Below are 16,887 nucleotides of genomic sequence, written 5' to 3'. Positions count from 1 at the left end.
CGCACACATGCGCGCAACCAAACACACACACACACACACACACACACACACACACACACACACACACACACACACACACACACACACACACACACACCAGCTGCTCCAGAGAGATAGGACTTGGCCGCCAGGGCTCAGCAGATGCTTCGGAATGCAGGGTGAAATTCTGTCTCTTTCCAGGAAAACAAAATTAAACTCTTCACAGGCTCTTCTATAAGTTATGTAAATTTAGCAAGAGAGAATCTATTTTCTGTATTCAGCCTTGAGAGCGCAGCCTCCCCAGCCTGTGAGGGAAGCTGTGGGGGCTGCAGGCAGTGAGCTAGCCTGGCTGGGAGGTTTCCAGTGGGCTGGCCATCCCCGTGCTGCTATCAGGAACTGGCTGCCACCTCCCAGAGGTCAGTCCCTGGGCGACGTGGCTTCTCACTGGAGGGAGCTCTTCACGGCCTCAGTGAGCAGTGAGCAGGCCCTGTGTGGGGGCCTCACAGGGAGGGTAGGAGCCCTGTGTGGAGGACCCTGAGACCTTCGGAGCCGCTGGAGAGGGGAAAGCTTGGCTCCCCTCCTTTGCTTAGGAGACACATCTCTTTTGCGATAGGGTTCTGCTGCTTCAATACCAAAGAACCGTTTCCTTCGACCCAGGCCTGGCCTACCCCATGCTTCAGAGCAGTCTCTGCCCTCCTCCACCAGCCTCGCTCCCCATTTCCAGGGCCCTGTAGGCTCAGCACTTGGGGCAGCCCTGACAGTAAGCGTGCAGAGCCGCAGGCCTGGCCTTTCCCTGTGGTCCCTCCCTCTCCTGGCCCGAGAGTTGGGGGCTGAAAAATAGAGGTAAGGAGCCATGCATGGGGTAGAGTGAGAGTCTCATCCCAGTGCCTAGCTCAGGCAGCCCTCTGAGCCAATTCTCACCCCAGGGCAGCTCGCTTAGTTCTACTGAGAAGACTATTTAGCTTCCTGTTTCCAGTCTAGGGCGTGGGGCTTATGGGGCAACCCCCTCCTGCAAGGCCATCTGTGCCTGGCCACTGAGGACACCCAGAGGTGCTACACTTGGTTTCCTACCCTCCACAAAGACCCCGTGCCCCGGCCCCCAACACATCCTTGGGAGCACACCCTGGCATGAGTCCCCCCGTCCTCAAGTGCTGCCCACCCCCCACCCACCCCCCCCCCCACACACACACACCTGGCAGATACAGAGGATGACATTCAGGTAGCCGTGTGCTAGGTCTCGTGTGTAGAGGGGATGGTCCCATGTCCCTGGATCTCCGCATCTCTCAAGGATGGACACCCTCTGTGTAGGGTTTCTGGATTTCTAAGTGACCATGTTGGGGAGAAGTCAGGGTAGGGGCAGGCTTGCCTGGTCTGCCTGTAATTGAGGTTTGTGTGTGAGAGATTTGAGTTGGCAGAGGAGCAGCGCCCGAAGGCTCTCCTGGGTGGGGTAGGGTGGGAGGCAACATCTCTATGCAGGTCAGGTATGTGGCTGCCAGAGGGGACCAGGCCGGGGGCCACAGGAGGGAGAAACCAAGGCCAGCTGGGCCTTCTGTGCCCTGTCCCCACAGTCCTAGGGCTAGCAGCTCTTAGATGGGGGTGGTAGATGGGCTGGGCTCTGCAGCACCAGGGCTCCCGGGTTGCTGGGGGCATACAGCCCACTATTTCTGGCAGCCCAAGGGCATGTCTGGGGGGTGCCCAAGAGGAGTAGTAATACATCCCAGCATCGCCTTCCCCAACACAGCCCCCACTCTGACGGTCACCTCAGCAGCTGAGCCTTACATCCTGGTGGAGGCAGGTACCTTGGGAGATTGTAGTGTGTTGTGGCCACTCTTGGAAGCTGATGCCACAAACCTACTTGTGGCATCTCACCGGGGTCATCGATTTACTGGGGATTTCCCAACCTCCTTGTTAGGAGAGAACACCAGTGGTCTGTCTCCAGGACCCCTTGGCATTTGGCATCCTGAGCTAGAGAGAGCGGGGGTGCAACCTTGGCAGATGTGGAGGAGGCCTGGGGGCACACAGCAGGCTGCCCCCTCCACCATCACCACTCCCCTATGTGCACTACATCCCTCAGTTCACCCAAGTGAGACATTTGCAAAAATAATAAAAATAATTTTTTAAAGAGGAAAGCGAGAGGTGTTTTTATCATTGTGGGAAATGACTTACATGTCACTATTGTGGTCTGCGTTCTCTTTGGATATTTTCTGTATGTAACTATATAGTTTCAAAAAAATTCCAAACCATGTTTTGTCTGTGTTTCCTTATGTGAAAAGCCAGCCTCATGGATGCATTTCCCTGGGTGAAGCCAGCATCCTGGGCAGGACTCAGCTGCTGCCCCTGCCGGCCCCCACTCCTTGGACCCTGCTCAGTACTGCCCCACATACACATCTTGTCTGACCAGTGGGAAAGCTGAGGCATAGAGAAGTGGGGTCCTCTCTGGGCTGTCTTGTGAATGCTGACATTGGAAGGGGAGCCCCAACACAGTCTCTGCCCTTGGCCTATTGAGCTGAGCCAGTCTCTACCCCAGTTGGCCTCGCTCTCTCACCCCTACCACATCTCCACTTACCCCTCACTGTGCTCCTCACACTCCAGCAGCCTGCCCTCCAAGCAGCTCTTTTGGTTTCAGGGCCTCCCTGTTGTGCTCCCCACCCACCAGACCCAACTAGGGACCTGCAGAGCCCTTCACCCTTCCAAGAGAAGAGGGTTCCCTGGATCCAACTTCCCATCTCCTGCAGTTCCTCAGACTTGCCCTTGCCCCCACTCCTTGCAGCCTCATCACCGGTCCTGGGCAGTCTTCCCTAGACCCACAGACCCATCTATCCCCTCTCTCACTTCCTCCACTGTGGGCCTCATGGTTCATCCACTGGCTGAGAGTTCTACCCTATTGGGTCTGTTTTGACTTCCACAGAAAATAAATGCAGCCACCTCACACTCTTTCCGGGCCTCCCCTGGGGTCTTTGGACACTAGTCTCATCACCCTGCATCCGGGGCTGGATGTGCTGTGTAGTGGGGACTGAAACCTCTAAGGCATGGCAGGTGTTGGTTCCTCAAAGCAGTGGATACAGGACAGGCATTTAGAGGTCTGAGGCCCGGGTGCACCAAGCCCTCAAGAGTTCGTTGTGTGCGCACTGAGGAAGAAGTACTTTGTTCACTTTGGAAGACACATCCATCCCCCCTTTTCCCCCAAAACACGGGGGGTTGTGTCCTTGAACGCGACGGCTCTGGGGCTGCATTCGCGGCTGTTCCGCGGGCTCTGTGAAAAGGGGCGTGTTTGATTACATGCACATATCCAAGTACTCAAGGGTATTAGATCATAGATCCCTTCATTTCCTTTTATATGAAGGCAGTGTGTCTCCCAAGTAAAGTCGCTCACGCAGATAGGCTTTGAGCGTGTGAGTGGTTAGCGGCAGTACGAGCGCAGGAGACCGCACCCCAAGGGCGGCTGCGGGGCCGGGATCAGGGGTGAGGATGGGGCTCAGCTTCCACGCGACCCCAAGAGTCTACGGAGGTGTCGATCCTCCCGCCGCCCTCTCACTGTCCTTCCTGACCCGACGTCAGCCGGACTACAGCTCCCACGATGCCTCGGGCGGCTGGACTACATTTCCCGGGATGCCCCCCGCCTGGCGGGGGCGGAGCCGCGGCGGCGGCGGCGGCAGGGAACGCGGGAAGTCCGGATCCCCGCGCGCGGCTGATGGAGGATGAATGTGGAGCGCGAGCTTCGTCGTGAGTCTCCGGGCGGAATGCTGGGCGAGGGGAGGGTCTGGCCCACTCAGGCGAAGAAGCTTAGCGTCCCTGCCTCGTCTCCCTCTCTCTGCAGAGCTGAGCAAGGCTAAGGCCAAGGCCCAGAGAAGCGGGCAGCTGCGGGACGAGGCCGCCCTCTCCCACCAGCTGGGGGAACTCCTGGCCAGCCATGGTACGTGCCCCAGCCTTGGCCCATCTTGTGGTCCAGGGCCGGGAGAACTGTAGGGCTGGAGGTCGGAGCCCTGGGGGGTAGGAAGGGATGGGGGACCGGGTGAGCCAGCGGGGACGGGGGGGGGGGGGCGGAGGCGGGGGGGAAGGCCGAGGGCAGGGGCCAGGAACCTTGCTGAGCCGGCCGCCCAGGGCCGGCCACGGCCTCGCTCGCCCTCGCTCGCCTTCGCTCGCCCTCGCAGCCTCTGGCCGACTGCCCAGCCAGGGCTGAAGCCTGCCGCGCCTGCCTGCCCAGGCCGCTACGCAGAGGCCCTGCGAGAGCACCAGCATGAGCTACAGCTCCTGGAGAGCATCGATGACCCTCTGGGCTGTGCCGTGGCCCACCGCAAGATCGGAGAGCGACTGGCTGAGCTGGAGGATTACTCAGCTGCCCTGAAGGTGGGCAGAGCCCACTCCCACCCCCAGCACACATGCTGACCACACCCGGCCCTGCAGAGCCCACACTTCGAGCTGGTCCCTTTCTGAGGAGAGAAGCACAGTTTTCACTGTCTTGGCCTCTGGCTAGAGGGGGACACGCTTGGACGTGGCCTCTTCAGGCAGCCCTGTGTCAGGGAATTGTAGTCTGGTCTTTGGGTAGGCACATCATAGCCTGGGAGTCTGGCCCCACAAACCATTAACAAACATAACACTTGAGCTGTGTTTGTGGGCCAGCTGGGGAGTTGGCACAACTGTCCACAAAGGGCCTGCTCGGGTCCTGGCGAGTGGGGCTGCAACAGCCCAGCTAACTCCCAGTCAGCGTCTCCTCCATATGATGATGATGGCTGGTTGGAGTGTGGCACCGCTGTCCCCACAGGCAGCCCGTGGCACAGAGGATATGGGACTTGTGCAGCCTGGCTTTGTCCTGCTCTGTGGGGATTTGAGGGGCGTAGGGGGTTCTCCTTGGCAGAGGTAGGCGCCTCCTGGAGTTGGGGTACATATGGGATTTGCTTGAGGTGGGAGCTGGCTCACAATGGCCATTCCTTTGCACCCCAGCACCAGCACCGCTACTTGGAGCTGGCCCGTTCCCTGTCTAATCATACTGAGCTGCAGAGGGCCTGGGCCACCATTGGCCGCACTTACCTGGACATCTATGACCACTGTCAGTCACAGGACGCCTTGCTGCAGGCACAGACTGCCTTTGAGAAGAGCTTGGCTATTGTGGACGAGAAGCTGCAGGGTGAGGGCCCTCAGAGGCCAGGCCTTCCCAACCTCTGCCTCCTGACCTGCTAGCAGAGGAGGCCACAGCTCCAGTGTCTGCTCTGTCTGTATGGTGGGTTCTACTTGCCTGGGCCCACCCTTTGCTAGGCTGAGATCTGTCCTTAAAGCCTCCCATGAGGAAGTGCATGGCCTGTGCTCCCCACATCCTCACATCTGGGCGTTGTCTGCTCCTTCCCACGCTCTGTCTACAGCAGGAGCTCGTCACCACAGCAAGAGACAGGAAGAGGGGTGGGGGAGAGGCTGCACAGACCCCGAGTTAGATACCCCAAGTGGGGATGAGGCACTGAGGATTCGTGGGGGCATCTTCTAGGGACGCTGACCAAGCGAGAGCTGAGTGAGATGAGGACCCGACTCTACCTCAACCTGGGCCTCACTTTCGAGAGCCTGCAGCAGATGGCCCCGTGCAATGACTATTTCCGGAAGAGCATCTTCCTTGCCGAGTAAGGCCTCCGCCCCTGGAGGAAGGAGCCTCCTGAGAGAGCACCGCCTGCCCTCCCTGCTCACCTGCCGCACATCTGTGGCATAGAGCAGGCTTGGCTTAGCATCAGCAGCTGCATGTCAGCGCTTGGGTGCCCCCAGTCACTCTGAGCCCTGTCGCCTCCCACAGGCAGAACCGCCTCTACGAGGACCTATTCCGTGCCCGCTACAACCTGGGTGCCATCCACTGGCGCCGAGGGCAGCACTCCCAAGCCATGCGCTGCCTGGAGGGGGCCCGTGAGTGCGCACGTGCCCTGAGGAAGGAGCTCATGGAGAGTGACTGCTGCGTGCTCATCTCCCAGGTGCCCACTTACAACTCTGGGCCTTCCCTGCCGAGGGGCTCGGGCTCCAGGGAGCCTGCAATCTCACCTTTCTTTTCTCCCCAGATCTTCCAAGACCTGGGGGACTTTTTGGCTGCCAAAAGAGCCCTGAAGAAAGCCTACAGGCTGGGCTTTCAGAAGCCTTTGCAGAAGGCAGCGATCTGCCGGACCCTTAAATATGGTGAGCCTTGGAAGGGGACCCAGGGTGCTGAACTTCCCCCGGAAGGGGTGAGGAGATGGCGGCATCAGTGTGAGGCCTTTTCCTGCTCCCCACCCCCTTCTTGTTGGGAAGAGAGCCCCCCATTTCTCAGAGCCTTCAGCATGGTGTGTCAGAGGGGGACACACTGAGGGACACATTGAGGGTGCTCAGGAGGCTGGCTGGGCATTTATAGACGAGCCAGGATCTTTTTGGCAAGGCGGAGACGAAAGTGTTGCCAGAGAGGATGGGAGAGCAGACGGCGCGTGTGGCCCGTGAGGACTGACAAGTGGCAGGAGCTAGTAGCTCCCCTTGTGAGCCAGGTGCTTCTTCAAGGTGTCAGTTACTAGTTTCCTGATCCATGCAGCAAGTCCACGAGGTGTGTTTTGTTACTGCCCCCTTACCTAGGGGCGAGCAGAGGCCTAGAGACAGTGGACGGCCCACCCAGGGCACATGAGTCACAGGTGGCGGTTGGGTCGGAGCCCCACGCTGTGTCCCCTCTTCACTAAGGCTCTCCTTGCAGTGCTGGCAGTGGTCCAGCTGCAGCAGCAGCTGCAAGAGTCGGAGGCCAGTGACCCCCAGCGTGCCATGGGCATCTGTGAGCAGCTGGGGGACCTGTTCTCTAAGGCAGGCGACTTCCCCAAGGCGGCCGAGGCCTACCAGAAGCAGGTGTGCGTCCCCTGCTGGGGCGGGAGGAAAGGGGCGGTCGTGACACTCTGGGCTGGTGGGGTGTGAGGCAGCCCTGGCCTCGCTGTCACTGCCTCCACAGCTGTATTTTGCAGAACTGCTAAGCAGGCCGGGGCCCGAGCTGGCCGTCATCCACGTGTCCCTGGCCGCCACCTTGGGAGACATGAAGGACCACCGCCGGGCCGTGTCCCACTATGAACAGGAGCTGAGGCTGCGTGGTGGCGACGCCCTGGAGGTGAGCAGTAATGGCGTCCGGTCCCACCCGGGGTGCAGAGGGGCGATGCGAGTAGGTCTCCACGGCTCTGCCTCAGGACCGCCACTCTCGAGTGTTTGTGTGGACAGGCATTCCCTTTCTAGGGCTGCCGTCCTCCTGTTTCGTGGGGGCAGCAGTGGGAGCTGGGCCTTGGCCGGGGCCAGTTCCATGGGGCGGACAGCAGCCACAAAGCTCATCCCTCCTCCTCCTGCTCCAGGAGGCCAAGACCTGGTTAAACATTGCGCTATCCCGAGAGGAGGCCGGCGATGCCTATGAGCTGCTGGCACCATGCTTCCAAAAGGCTCTCAGCTGTGCCCAGCAGGCCCAGCGGCCCCAGCTGCAGGTACAGAAGCGCATCCACGCACGTGGAACCCCCCAGTGCAGCTTTCCTGCGACCTGCCTGTCCTCGTCCCCCACCCCCATCTCCCCGTTCAGGGTGTCTAGTGCCCCTGGAGCCCTGAACTGGGCATCTCCTGCCCCTCAGAGGCAGGTCTTACAGCACCTCCACAGCGTGCAGCTAAGGCTGCAGCCCCAGGAGGCCCCTGGCACTGAAGCCAGGCTGCAGGAGCTGAGTGTGCCCAGAGACCAGGAGGAGGACGAGGATAAGGAGGAGGAGGGTGATGGTGACACCCCCGAGGCCAGCGACGTGGAGCTCTCGGAGAGTGGTGAGGCCCGAATGCTGCCTTGGCCCCTATGCCAGCTGCCCGTGGCATTTCCTCCCTGACACCTGCTGGGGCTGGGCCCTGGGCTGGGCCGGGCGAGGGTGGAGTCTTCATTGGGGCTGCTCACCGGCTCGCGACAGGAGGATTCAGCCTTGTGGAGGAAGGGTGGTCTGTGCTGGTAGATGGAAGAGGGGAGTGGGGGCGGGGGGCTCTGGGGCAGCTCCGGAACCTTCCTGGGGGAGTCATTGATGGGAAGGCTAGTGGGTACCTGCTGGGGAAGGAGGTGCAGGGTCAGACCTGGAGAAGTGGCACCACGAGAGGAGGGTACAGGGCAGACAAGAGGGGAGTGGAGACAGCACGCTGGCTGCCAGGCACAGGAGCTCAGCACTTCCTGAAACCCTTGAGAGCTGGTGCAGGCTTTCTCTCAAGGCTGGCAGGGTCAGCCTTGTGGGAGGTGGGCGTGCAGGATAGGCTGGAGCCATCACCCAGGGGGTGCCAGGCTGGTGGGTGCAGCCGGTGGCTCACTTCTGGCTGAGAGGTGGGAGGTGGGAGACCTGTCCCTGGGGCCACAAGGAACAAGTTCAGTTTTGAATTTGAGGGGCTTCCAGAACCTCTCAGTGAGCGGCCAACGGCTGTGGGAAGGTTATGCCATGTTTTAGAAGGGGGTTAGGCTGCGTGTCACCGGTATGTGGGTGTAGGCAGCCAGAGGAGAGTTAGAGGACCAAAGCAGGAACTATAGGTAATACCACTCAGCAAGTGGTCACGTAAGAGGAGCCCGTGAAGTAGAAGAAGGTTCTAGCAAAGACTAGCAGCAGAGGGAGTAGAGGACAAGAGCAGAGAAGAGGAGTGGGGTCAGCCAAGTGAGTTGGGGGAGGCAGATGCAGACAGGAAGGCCAGGCACGTGCAGGTGGAGGGCACCTGGGCTCACGGGATGAGCTATTTGTAATGTAAGCGTGACTTGGCCCAACAAGGGTGCTTCCCAGGAGGGGACAGAAGTCTGGGGTGGGGAGATCCAGAGGGGTCTGGGCATGGGGTTAGCACATGATGGATAGGGGTCAGGTGGGCAGAAAGGTCGGGTGCATCCCCTGTGGGCCGGGGGTCTGTGAGTGAGGAACAACCACGGACAGGGCTGGGAGTGGAATAGCAGTCCACACTGGACCCCCCTCCTCCAGGCCTGGAAGGTCAGGGGAGCCTGGGGACGGGGGGGCTTGGCTTACGTGGAGTGGGCCGGGCTCTGTTCCAGAGGGTGATGCTGAGGGCTGGTCCCAGCAGCCGGAGGAGGACGAGGAGCTGCGGGCCTGCCTGGGCCGGCAGACGGTGAACAAGGTGAGGATGGTGTGGGGGTACTGCGTGTGTCCCTCCCATGCTTGCCAGGACTGCCTGGTCCCCTCACACCTCTGCTTCCTGTCCTGGGACAACTGTCCACAGTGGAACCGGCGCAATGATGTTGGGGAGACTCTGCTACACCGAGCTTGCATCGAGGGCCGCCTGGGTCGTGTCCAGGACCTTGTAAGGCAGGTGGGTCTGCTGCCTCGTTCTAGCTACTCTGTGGGTCATGGGGACTCTCTCCTGGGGTGCACTGTCTCCCTGAGGGGATAGGGCAGGGCATGGGGGCTGCAGGGTGCATCGTGGCTGCTGGGCCTGCCCAAGTCCCTTCAGGGGCCTCCCTGAGATGATGCATCTTGTGTGGGGACCATCTCTCTCCGCTAGGACCTAGGCCAGGGCAGAGCCAGGCCTGAGGGTAGACTTACGGGGCCCGTTCTGAGTTCTGAGACCCAGACCCAGGCCCTGGCTCTCCTGGGACCTCAGAGCCCCACGGTGAGGCCAGCCTGAGGGATACTCAGGTTAGGCTCCTTCCCATCCTTGGTCTCAGGGCCACCCCCTGAACCCTCGGGACTACTGTGGCTGGACACCCCTGCATGAGGCCTGCAATTATGGGCATCTGGGTGAGTACGGGGCTGGTACGTGCCAAGGACGGGGGCCAACAAAGGCTGGGAGCTAGCTCACATCTCCTGGCCCACAGACATTGTCCGCTTCCTGCTGGACCACGGGGCTGTGGTAGATGACCCAGGCGGCCAGGGCTGTGAAGGCATCACCCCTCTGCACGATGCCCTCAACTGCGGCCACTTCGAGGTGGCTGAACTGCTCATTGAACGGGGAGCGTCAGTCACACTCCGAACCACGAAGGTGAGTGGGGGTACAGGCCAGGCCGTGGCGGGTGGGGTGCTCCTGCCGGCCCTGCTCAGCCAACCGCCACGCAGGGGCACAGCCCGCTGGAGACACTGCAGCAGTGGGTGAGGCTGTATGGCAAGGATCTGGACAGCGAAACCCGAGAGAAGGCTGGTGCCATGGAGAGGCTGCTCCGGGCGGCCCCCTCAGGCCGAGGCAAGTACAGACCGTCTGCCCCTGGGGACGGCTCTCCCTGACCTGAGAGTGCCCCAGGCCCTGATTCCAAGTGACGTCTTAGCATGGGTGGTTGGGTAGTGACGGACGCCGCCTCACACGAGATTCTATCCCCCCACAGCTCCCCACGGTTCCCAGGCTCCCCACGCTCTTCCACGTAACCAGCTGTTTGACCCTGAGGTCTCTCCTCCCTCGAGCCCCTGCCCAGGACCCCCAGAGACCTCTCAGGCTCGTGCCAGGGTCTCTCTGGGGCAGACAGTTCCAGCTGTGACCAGGCCTCGGAGGAGCAGGCACAAACTGGCCAGCAGTAGCAGCTCAGAGGGTGAGGACAACCCAGGCCCCCCCCGACCGAACCAGAAGAGGCCCCGGCATTCTGTCCAGCCACAACAGGACAAAGCCCGGACGCCCGGATCCACCAGCAACCGGGAGGCGGCGGCAGCGAGTGCTCCCTGGGTGGGCGTCCGAGGCGTGGGCAGTGCCCAGAGCTGCCACCTGGGGTCCGGCCCGCCTTGGGGTCCAGGCGAGGCCACCCTGCAACGGCCAGCGCTCATCCCTGAAGAGGAGTGTCTGGCCTCAGACTGGCTGGAGGACGACTCACCACTGCTCCACAGCCGCCAGGATGGCCATCTGCCCCGCTCCCCAGGCAGTGGTGACAGTACCGGTCGTAGTGCCTCGGGGTCAGGCAACAAGAGCTCCAGCAGGCCCCGGGCCCGGGCCAGGCAGAGCCGGCTGCCCCGTCTCAGGAGTTGCGGTGCACTGGTCAGGGCAGGTGGAGACGGTAGCTCGGCTGCAGAGCCTCCATGGAGCCCGGATGTCTCCAGGGCCTCGGGGCCCAGTGGGGAGAAGAGCCCTGTGGCGGGCCAGCCCTCGGTGGGTGCACTCCCTGGGTGGGGGCAGTGGGGGCAGTGAGGCTAGACGGCTGTGTTTTCTGACTGAGGCTGTTGTGCCCTGCCCCCACCCAGCAGGGTCCGTCTTTGCCCCCTCCCATCCGGGTGCGAGTGCGAGTTCAGGACAGTCTTTTCCTCATCCCCGTCCCACACAGGTAAGGCGTCACATGCGCTCCGAGTCCCAGCTTCCCCGGCACCCCTGGGAGAACCCTCATGTTTGCAGATCAGATGGCGCGGGTCACAAGGGCTTACTTTGACTTGCGTCACCTTGCTGTCCAGGGGCCCTACCATAGCTGACATGAGGTTGCAGGCCAGGGCAAGAGTGCCCCGCAGGAGCATAGACAGGGCACTGGAGTGGTTAGGTCAGGCCCCGTGGCCCCTAGGAAAAGCTTGGAAGAGCTGCAGAGAGCACGGGCATGTCCTGGGCAGGGGCAGCGGGAGGGGAGGGGAGGGAGCCAGACAGAAGAGCTATAGACCTAGAGATGGCAGGACCCTAGAGGCTTTTCCTCAGTGTGTGCAGGGACCCGGCCAGCTCAGCTTCCCCTTTGTCCCTGCAGCAGGGAGGTCCACTCTGTGGCCTGGCTGGCTGATCAGGCTGCCCAGCGCTACTGCCAGGCCTGTGGGCTGCTGCCGAGGCTCGTCTTGCGAAAGGAGGGAGCCTTGCTGGCCCCACAGGACCCCATCCCTGATGTGCTACAGAGCAACGAGGAGGTGAGTGGTAGGAGCCTGGGCCCTGAGCATAGGAGAGCCCCCAGCGTGGGGGGCCCCCGGGGCTGTTTAGTGACGGTGCTTTGCAGGTATTGGCTGAGGTGACTTCGTGGGACCTCCCCCCGCTGGCTGACCGCTACCGCAGGGCCTGCCAGAGCCTGCAGCAAGGTAGGAGCCCAGGAGAGCCTCAAGTGGCCTGGGCAGAGGCGCTGGGTGTTCATGGTCCACTTTCCTGTGCCACTCCCAGGTCTGTGGGCCTAATGTCCCGAGCCCTAGATATCCACCGAGGCACCCTCCCCCTGACATCTGGCCTCAGGTTTTCCTCCTCTGCCCAGTGCCCACACATGTGGGTGGTCCCCAACACTGGCCCTGTGGGAGGCGGGATGGCATAGAGTCACCAGAGCCACTGAAGGGTAGGTCCAGGGTGGCTCTCCAAGGGAGCTTGCCTTGGGCCCTGAGATATGGCGGTGACAGAGGTTGGAGCCCTGCCGAGAGGACCTGACAAGTCAGAGAAGGGACATCCCCACCCACCAGCCATGCGTGGGGGCTCAAGTGATGCTGGGCCCACAGGCTTGTGGGATTGGGCTCTGCAGCACCTCTGGGGTGTCCCAGGGCTCATGAGTGAGGAGGGAGATGTTTGGTTTGACCCCCCAGGATTCCCAGGGCAGAACGGCAGGTTCTGGTCCTGGTGACGCTATATCCCTCCCTCCAGAGGAGCACCAGGAGGTGCTCCAGGCCATGGAGTGCCAGGGCTCGGGCCCCTCATTCAGCGCCTGCTCCCTGGCCCTGCGCCAGACCCAGCTCACCCCACTGCTGCGGGCCCTGAAGCTGCACGCAGCTCTCCGGGAGCTGCACCTGGCAGGGAACCGGCTGGGGGATGGATGTGCTGCTGAGCTGCTGGCCGCCCTGGGCACCATGCCTGGCCTGATTCTCCTTGATCTCTCTTCCAATCACCTGGGCCCTGAAGGCCTACGCCAGCTTGCCACAGGCCTCCTGGGGCAGACCACCTTGCAGGTAGAGGCATGGGGAGCAGCAGGCTGGCAACAGGGCGGCATCAGAACGTTTGCAATCAGCCCGTCGTTGGGTGGGAAGGTGCAGTGGCGAGTGCTGACCTCTGCCCAGCTCTGGGATGGCAAGGAGACCAGATTCTCCAGGGGGCCCATGTCTTCCACAGAACTTGGAGGAGCTGGACTTAAGCATGAACCCTCTCGGGGATGGCAGTGGTCAGGCCCTGGCATTCATCCTGCAGGCCTGCCCCTCACTCAGTACCTTGCATCTCCAGGCCTGTGGCTTTGGCCCCAGCTTCTTCCTGAGCCACCAGGCAGCCCTAGGTAGTGCCTTCCAAGGTGAGCTGATGGGCATGTCCACTCCCTGGCCCCAGAGTTCCAGTTGCCATCAGAAGGGCATGTCCAGGGGCACAGAGAGCCTTGAGCAAGAGGGGCCCCGGGCGACCAGGCGTGGTGTCTAGGAGCACATAGGTGGATGTGCTAGGTCTTCCTGGGCTCGGGTCATTCCCCTAGGACATGCCATGGGCCGCTGTCCCTGTCTCCCTATTCTCACCAGCTCTTAGCGTTCCGTTTGCCTTAGATGATCCCACCACGTACACCGAGGCCGTGGAGAGCGGTGGCCCCAGTACTGAGAGACTGGGAACTAGGAGTCCTCCAGGGGGCCTTTCTGCAGAAGTGGTGGGCTAGGAAGTGGGGCTTGGGGATGTGAGAGCAACAGCAGAGGAGAGGCTGGGATTAGGGCAGCAGGAGGTGCTCTCCAACCCCACCCCATCATTCACAGACACCCTGGCCCAGGGCCTGTCTCAGGTACTCCGTCCTGGCTTGGGTTGGGGGAGGCAGGTAGCCCAGAGATGGTGGGGAGAGGGTGGGCTCAGGAGTCTGGCCCTGTCCCCTCCCTGCCTGGGAAACCCCAGGTGGGAGTTCCCTCAGTTCTGCATGCACAAAATCTCAGGGATGATAGCTTCCCCAGAGGGATCATGAAGGTGTTGGACCTAGGACTGCAGCTGGGCTGGGTTGGTGACCGTGTGTGGCTGACAGTGGTTCTGGTCCCCCGTGCAGATGCCAAGCACCTGAAGACACTGTCTCTGTCCTACAACATCCTGGGCACCAGTGCCTTGGCCCAGGCCCTGCGGAGCCTGCCCGCTCACACCCTCCAGCGCCTGGAGCTTAGCTCTGTGGCAGCTAGCAAGAGTGACTCAGACCTCGTGGAGCCTGTGGTCAGATTCCTGACTAAGGTATGTATGCGGCTGGTGGGAGAGGGGTGGGGGTGGGGGGTGCCATGGCAAAGCAAGGCTGGGCTGTCCGGGCTACAGTTCCGCACCTGAGACCTGGCAGGGGTAGGAGCAGCCTGGGAAGAGGGTTGCAGGTTCAGAAAGAACAGCTGTGGGTGAAGCTTTTGGGAGAGCTGCCTGCCTCGGGCTGTGAATTCCTGGCCAGCAGGAAAGGTGCCTGGGACCCCAGGCAGATCCCAAGGTCTGGCCAGGCTTCCTAGGGCTCTGTCCCCTGACTCTTCCATGTGGGGCTGATCCCTGTGATTTTCACATGTCGGGTATGACTTAGAAGGGGAGGCGTTTCCTTTTGATTTTCACATTGAAGGGATGCTGCTCCCCTCTGGTGCCTTGGGGGTCAGGCAGTCTTTGGCCCCTTGTTTCTGAGGAAGAAGGAAGGTATCTGACCTGGGTTTGGGTCCTCTACTGGGAGGCAGAGAGGGTAGGTGCCCCACTCAACCTTACTCCTTTTGGGCCTCTGCTGTGTCTAGGAAGGCTGTGCTCTGACTCACTTGAGCCTGTCTGCAAACCACCTGGGCGACAAGGCGGTGAGAGAACTGAGCAGGTAATGCTGTGCCACCCACTCCTGCACTATTCTGAGGGAGTCTGATCTCAAGTCCCAGTACCCTGGAGTGCTGGGTTGGGCAGGGAAGGGAGGTGAGCTTGGGGACCTACCCGAGGCCCTGGTAGTAACAACTGGTAGTAACAGCTTCTTCCCCTCACTCCTTCCAGCTTTCAAGCCTGCCTCCTTGTGTTTCTTCTTCCCGTACTCCTGAGGCTCCTGACAGCCTTTCCGATTACCCTTTGTTGTAGCAGCCCATACCGGGGCCACTCATGACCCTCCAGCCTCAGCTGGCTCTTGGCGGTGTTGGGCACCCAAGCCAGGGAGGCATATACCCAGGCCTGGTCACTATGGTCCTGGCCCTTGGCAGTGTCCAGCTGGCCCTAGAGAAGTACTTGCACCCGTGCATACTGGGGCAGAGCCTATAGGGCCTGGCCTATGGCTCCCAGAGCTGTGGTTTGTCTGGGGCAGCTTTCTGCAGTACTGAGGGCCTCCCTCCCTAGAGGCTGACCCCTTTATTTCTTCTCTTGTTGTCTTAGATGCCTTCCTCTTTGCCCCTCACTCATTTCACTGGACCTGTCTGCCAACCCTGAGATTGGCCGTGTTGGCCTGGAGGAGCTCCTGTCTGCCCTCCAGGTGCGGCCCCAAGGCCTCAGTTTCCTTGGCCTGTCAGGTGAGCTTGGGGACCTACCCGAAGCCCTGGTGCTTCCTCTAAATGGGCTGTCACTGCTACCAGCCAGATGGCAAAGGTGGGCTGGGCTCCTTTAGTTAGATACAGTGGAGAACAGTGACCAGTGTGACTGGAAGGGGGTATAAGCCCGGTTCCTAACACAGGGCAGGGAGGACCATGGGGGCTTTGCCTTTGGCCTGTTCAGCCTGAACCTCAGAGACCATGGTGACTGGGGTGGGGGGACGGGGGTGGGTCCCCTTTCACAAGGATTTCCTAATTACCATTGGCAAAAGGACAGAGCTCAAGATCAGGATGGCAAAAACTTGCCACCGAGGGATTTTCCCACTTCCAGGCAGGGTCTGCCCTGACTCTACCTTCCCAGCCTGTGTATTCTCATTTTGGCCACACCCAGGCACAGTACCCTACCAGAGCTGCCTTGACGATGACCCCAGGAGACATTAATTTGGTAAACTGGCCACCCAATAGCCTGACACATCCAGCCAGGGCTTGGGGCAGGAGAGTACCAGGCTTTGCCCTCTAGGAGCATAAGGACTAGGAGTGGGTGTGTACACAGGGAACCCCTGGGTTCCTCCTGCTCCTCACTCCCACCCCACAAGGCCAAGCCGGCTCCTCCAAGAAGGCAGCCCTGAAGGCAAGCTGGTGGGATATCTGCACACAGCTAAGGGGCTGCTTCCCACACACCTGGCATCTGTACCTGTCCTCTCCCCTAGCTCCCTAGGGTCCTGAGCCTGTTGGGCACTCTGGCCTCCCTGGAGATCAAACCTTGACAGCTTAGTGTCTGTCCTCTTAAGACCCATAGGCATTCCTATAGTGTCCATTTTACAGATGGAAAGACCCCAGGCATTGTCATAGAAACTGTCAGAGGCACAGATGTGATTGCAGCATTTATTTTAGCCAGTCTCCCTCCTGCCTGCCTACTGGCTACGAAAGGAGCCCACGGACCGGGTGGCCTCTCTGGAAGCACGCACGCCTTCCTAGGGTGTTAGTGGGCCTCTCCTGGGCATCTGCCCAAGCACCTGGTTGTAGCCCCTGGGGCTCAGGGGAAGTGGCCTCTTCCTGAGGGCCACGTTGGTAGAAAAGAACACAGGCCTGGGAGTTCCATAGGTGTACTGCGAACGCCACTGACTCCTGCGGGATTTCCCCGTCTACCTCGCTGGGGCCTGCTCCCTGAGACCAGCTCCCCCCTCCCCCCCTGCAGGCTGTGCTGTCCAGGGCCCCCTGGGCCTGGGCCTCTGGGACAGGATCACTACGCAGCTCCAGGAGCTGCAGCTGTGCAGCAGACGCCTCTCCACCGAGGACCGTGACGCCCTGCGCCAGCTGCTGCCCGGCCAGCCTGGAAGTGCGTGCACACTGGACCGAGGGCCCCAGCTCTTCTACCGGCGCCTCTGACAGGCGGCACTGCCCTTGCCCTGCAACCCACCCTCGCCTCAAATAAACGATCGCCGCTGCTGCCTCCACCCCCGCTGCTGCCTGGGAGGCGGGTGGGAGGGGGAAAGCGGGGGTTCACTTTGCTGTAGGGGAGCTGAGAGCCCGCTGGAACTGGGCGCAGCTCTGGTCATTTGGTGGTTACGCGGAGAGGACAGTCTCCTTTCCCGGAGCCCCTTCCCGCCTGTGGGTTGTA

At 61.2% G+C, this 16,887-nt stretch overlaps 1 protein-coding gene across 4 annotated transcripts; it reads left to right on the top strand.

Moving 5' to 3' along the window:
- The first annotated feature begins 3,575 nt into the window (after positions 1-3,575).
- Positions 3,576-16,723, top strand: TONSL (tonsoku like, DNA repair protein). 4 transcript variants are annotated; one of them, XM_004000175.4, is made up of 26 exons: positions 3,577-3,702; positions 3,797-3,892; positions 4,184-4,326; positions 4,921-5,104; positions 5,456-5,585; positions 5,753-5,924; positions 6,009-6,123; positions 6,662-6,807; positions 6,908-7,060; positions 7,296-7,421; positions 7,563-7,743; positions 8,984-9,066; positions 9,169-9,258; positions 9,614-9,686; positions 9,764-9,927; positions 10,002-10,125; positions 10,265-11,013; positions 11,109-11,185; positions 11,588-11,741; positions 11,828-11,906; positions 12,451-12,752; positions 12,913-13,084; positions 13,805-13,980; positions 14,505-14,578; positions 15,115-15,248; positions 16,465-16,723. In XM_004000175.4, exons 1-26 carry the CDS (start codon positions 3,678-3,680, stop codon positions 16,653-16,655), a joined length of 4,113 nt encoding a protein of 1,370 aa, XP_004000224.1. In that variant the 5' UTR covers positions 3,577-3,677; the 3' UTR covers positions 16,656-16,723. The 4 variants fall into 4 exon arrangements, with proteins under 4 accessions (XP_011289827.1, XP_004000224.1, XP_011289825.1 ...); XM_011291523.3 differs by having other exon boundaries at positions 11,106-11,185; positions 13,021-13,084; XM_011291521.3 differs by having other exon boundaries at positions 11,106-11,185.
- Positions 16,724-16,887: the final 164 nt, after the last annotated feature.

This window comes from Felis catus, chromosome F2, assembly GCF_018350175.1.
Source record: "Felis catus isolate Fca126 chromosome F2, F.catus_Fca126_mat1.0, whole genome shotgun sequence".
Taxonomy (NCBI): domain Eukaryota; kingdom Metazoa; phylum Chordata; class Mammalia; order Carnivora; family Felidae; genus Felis; species Felis catus.
This window is presented reverse-complemented; position numbering and strand designations above follow the sequence as displayed.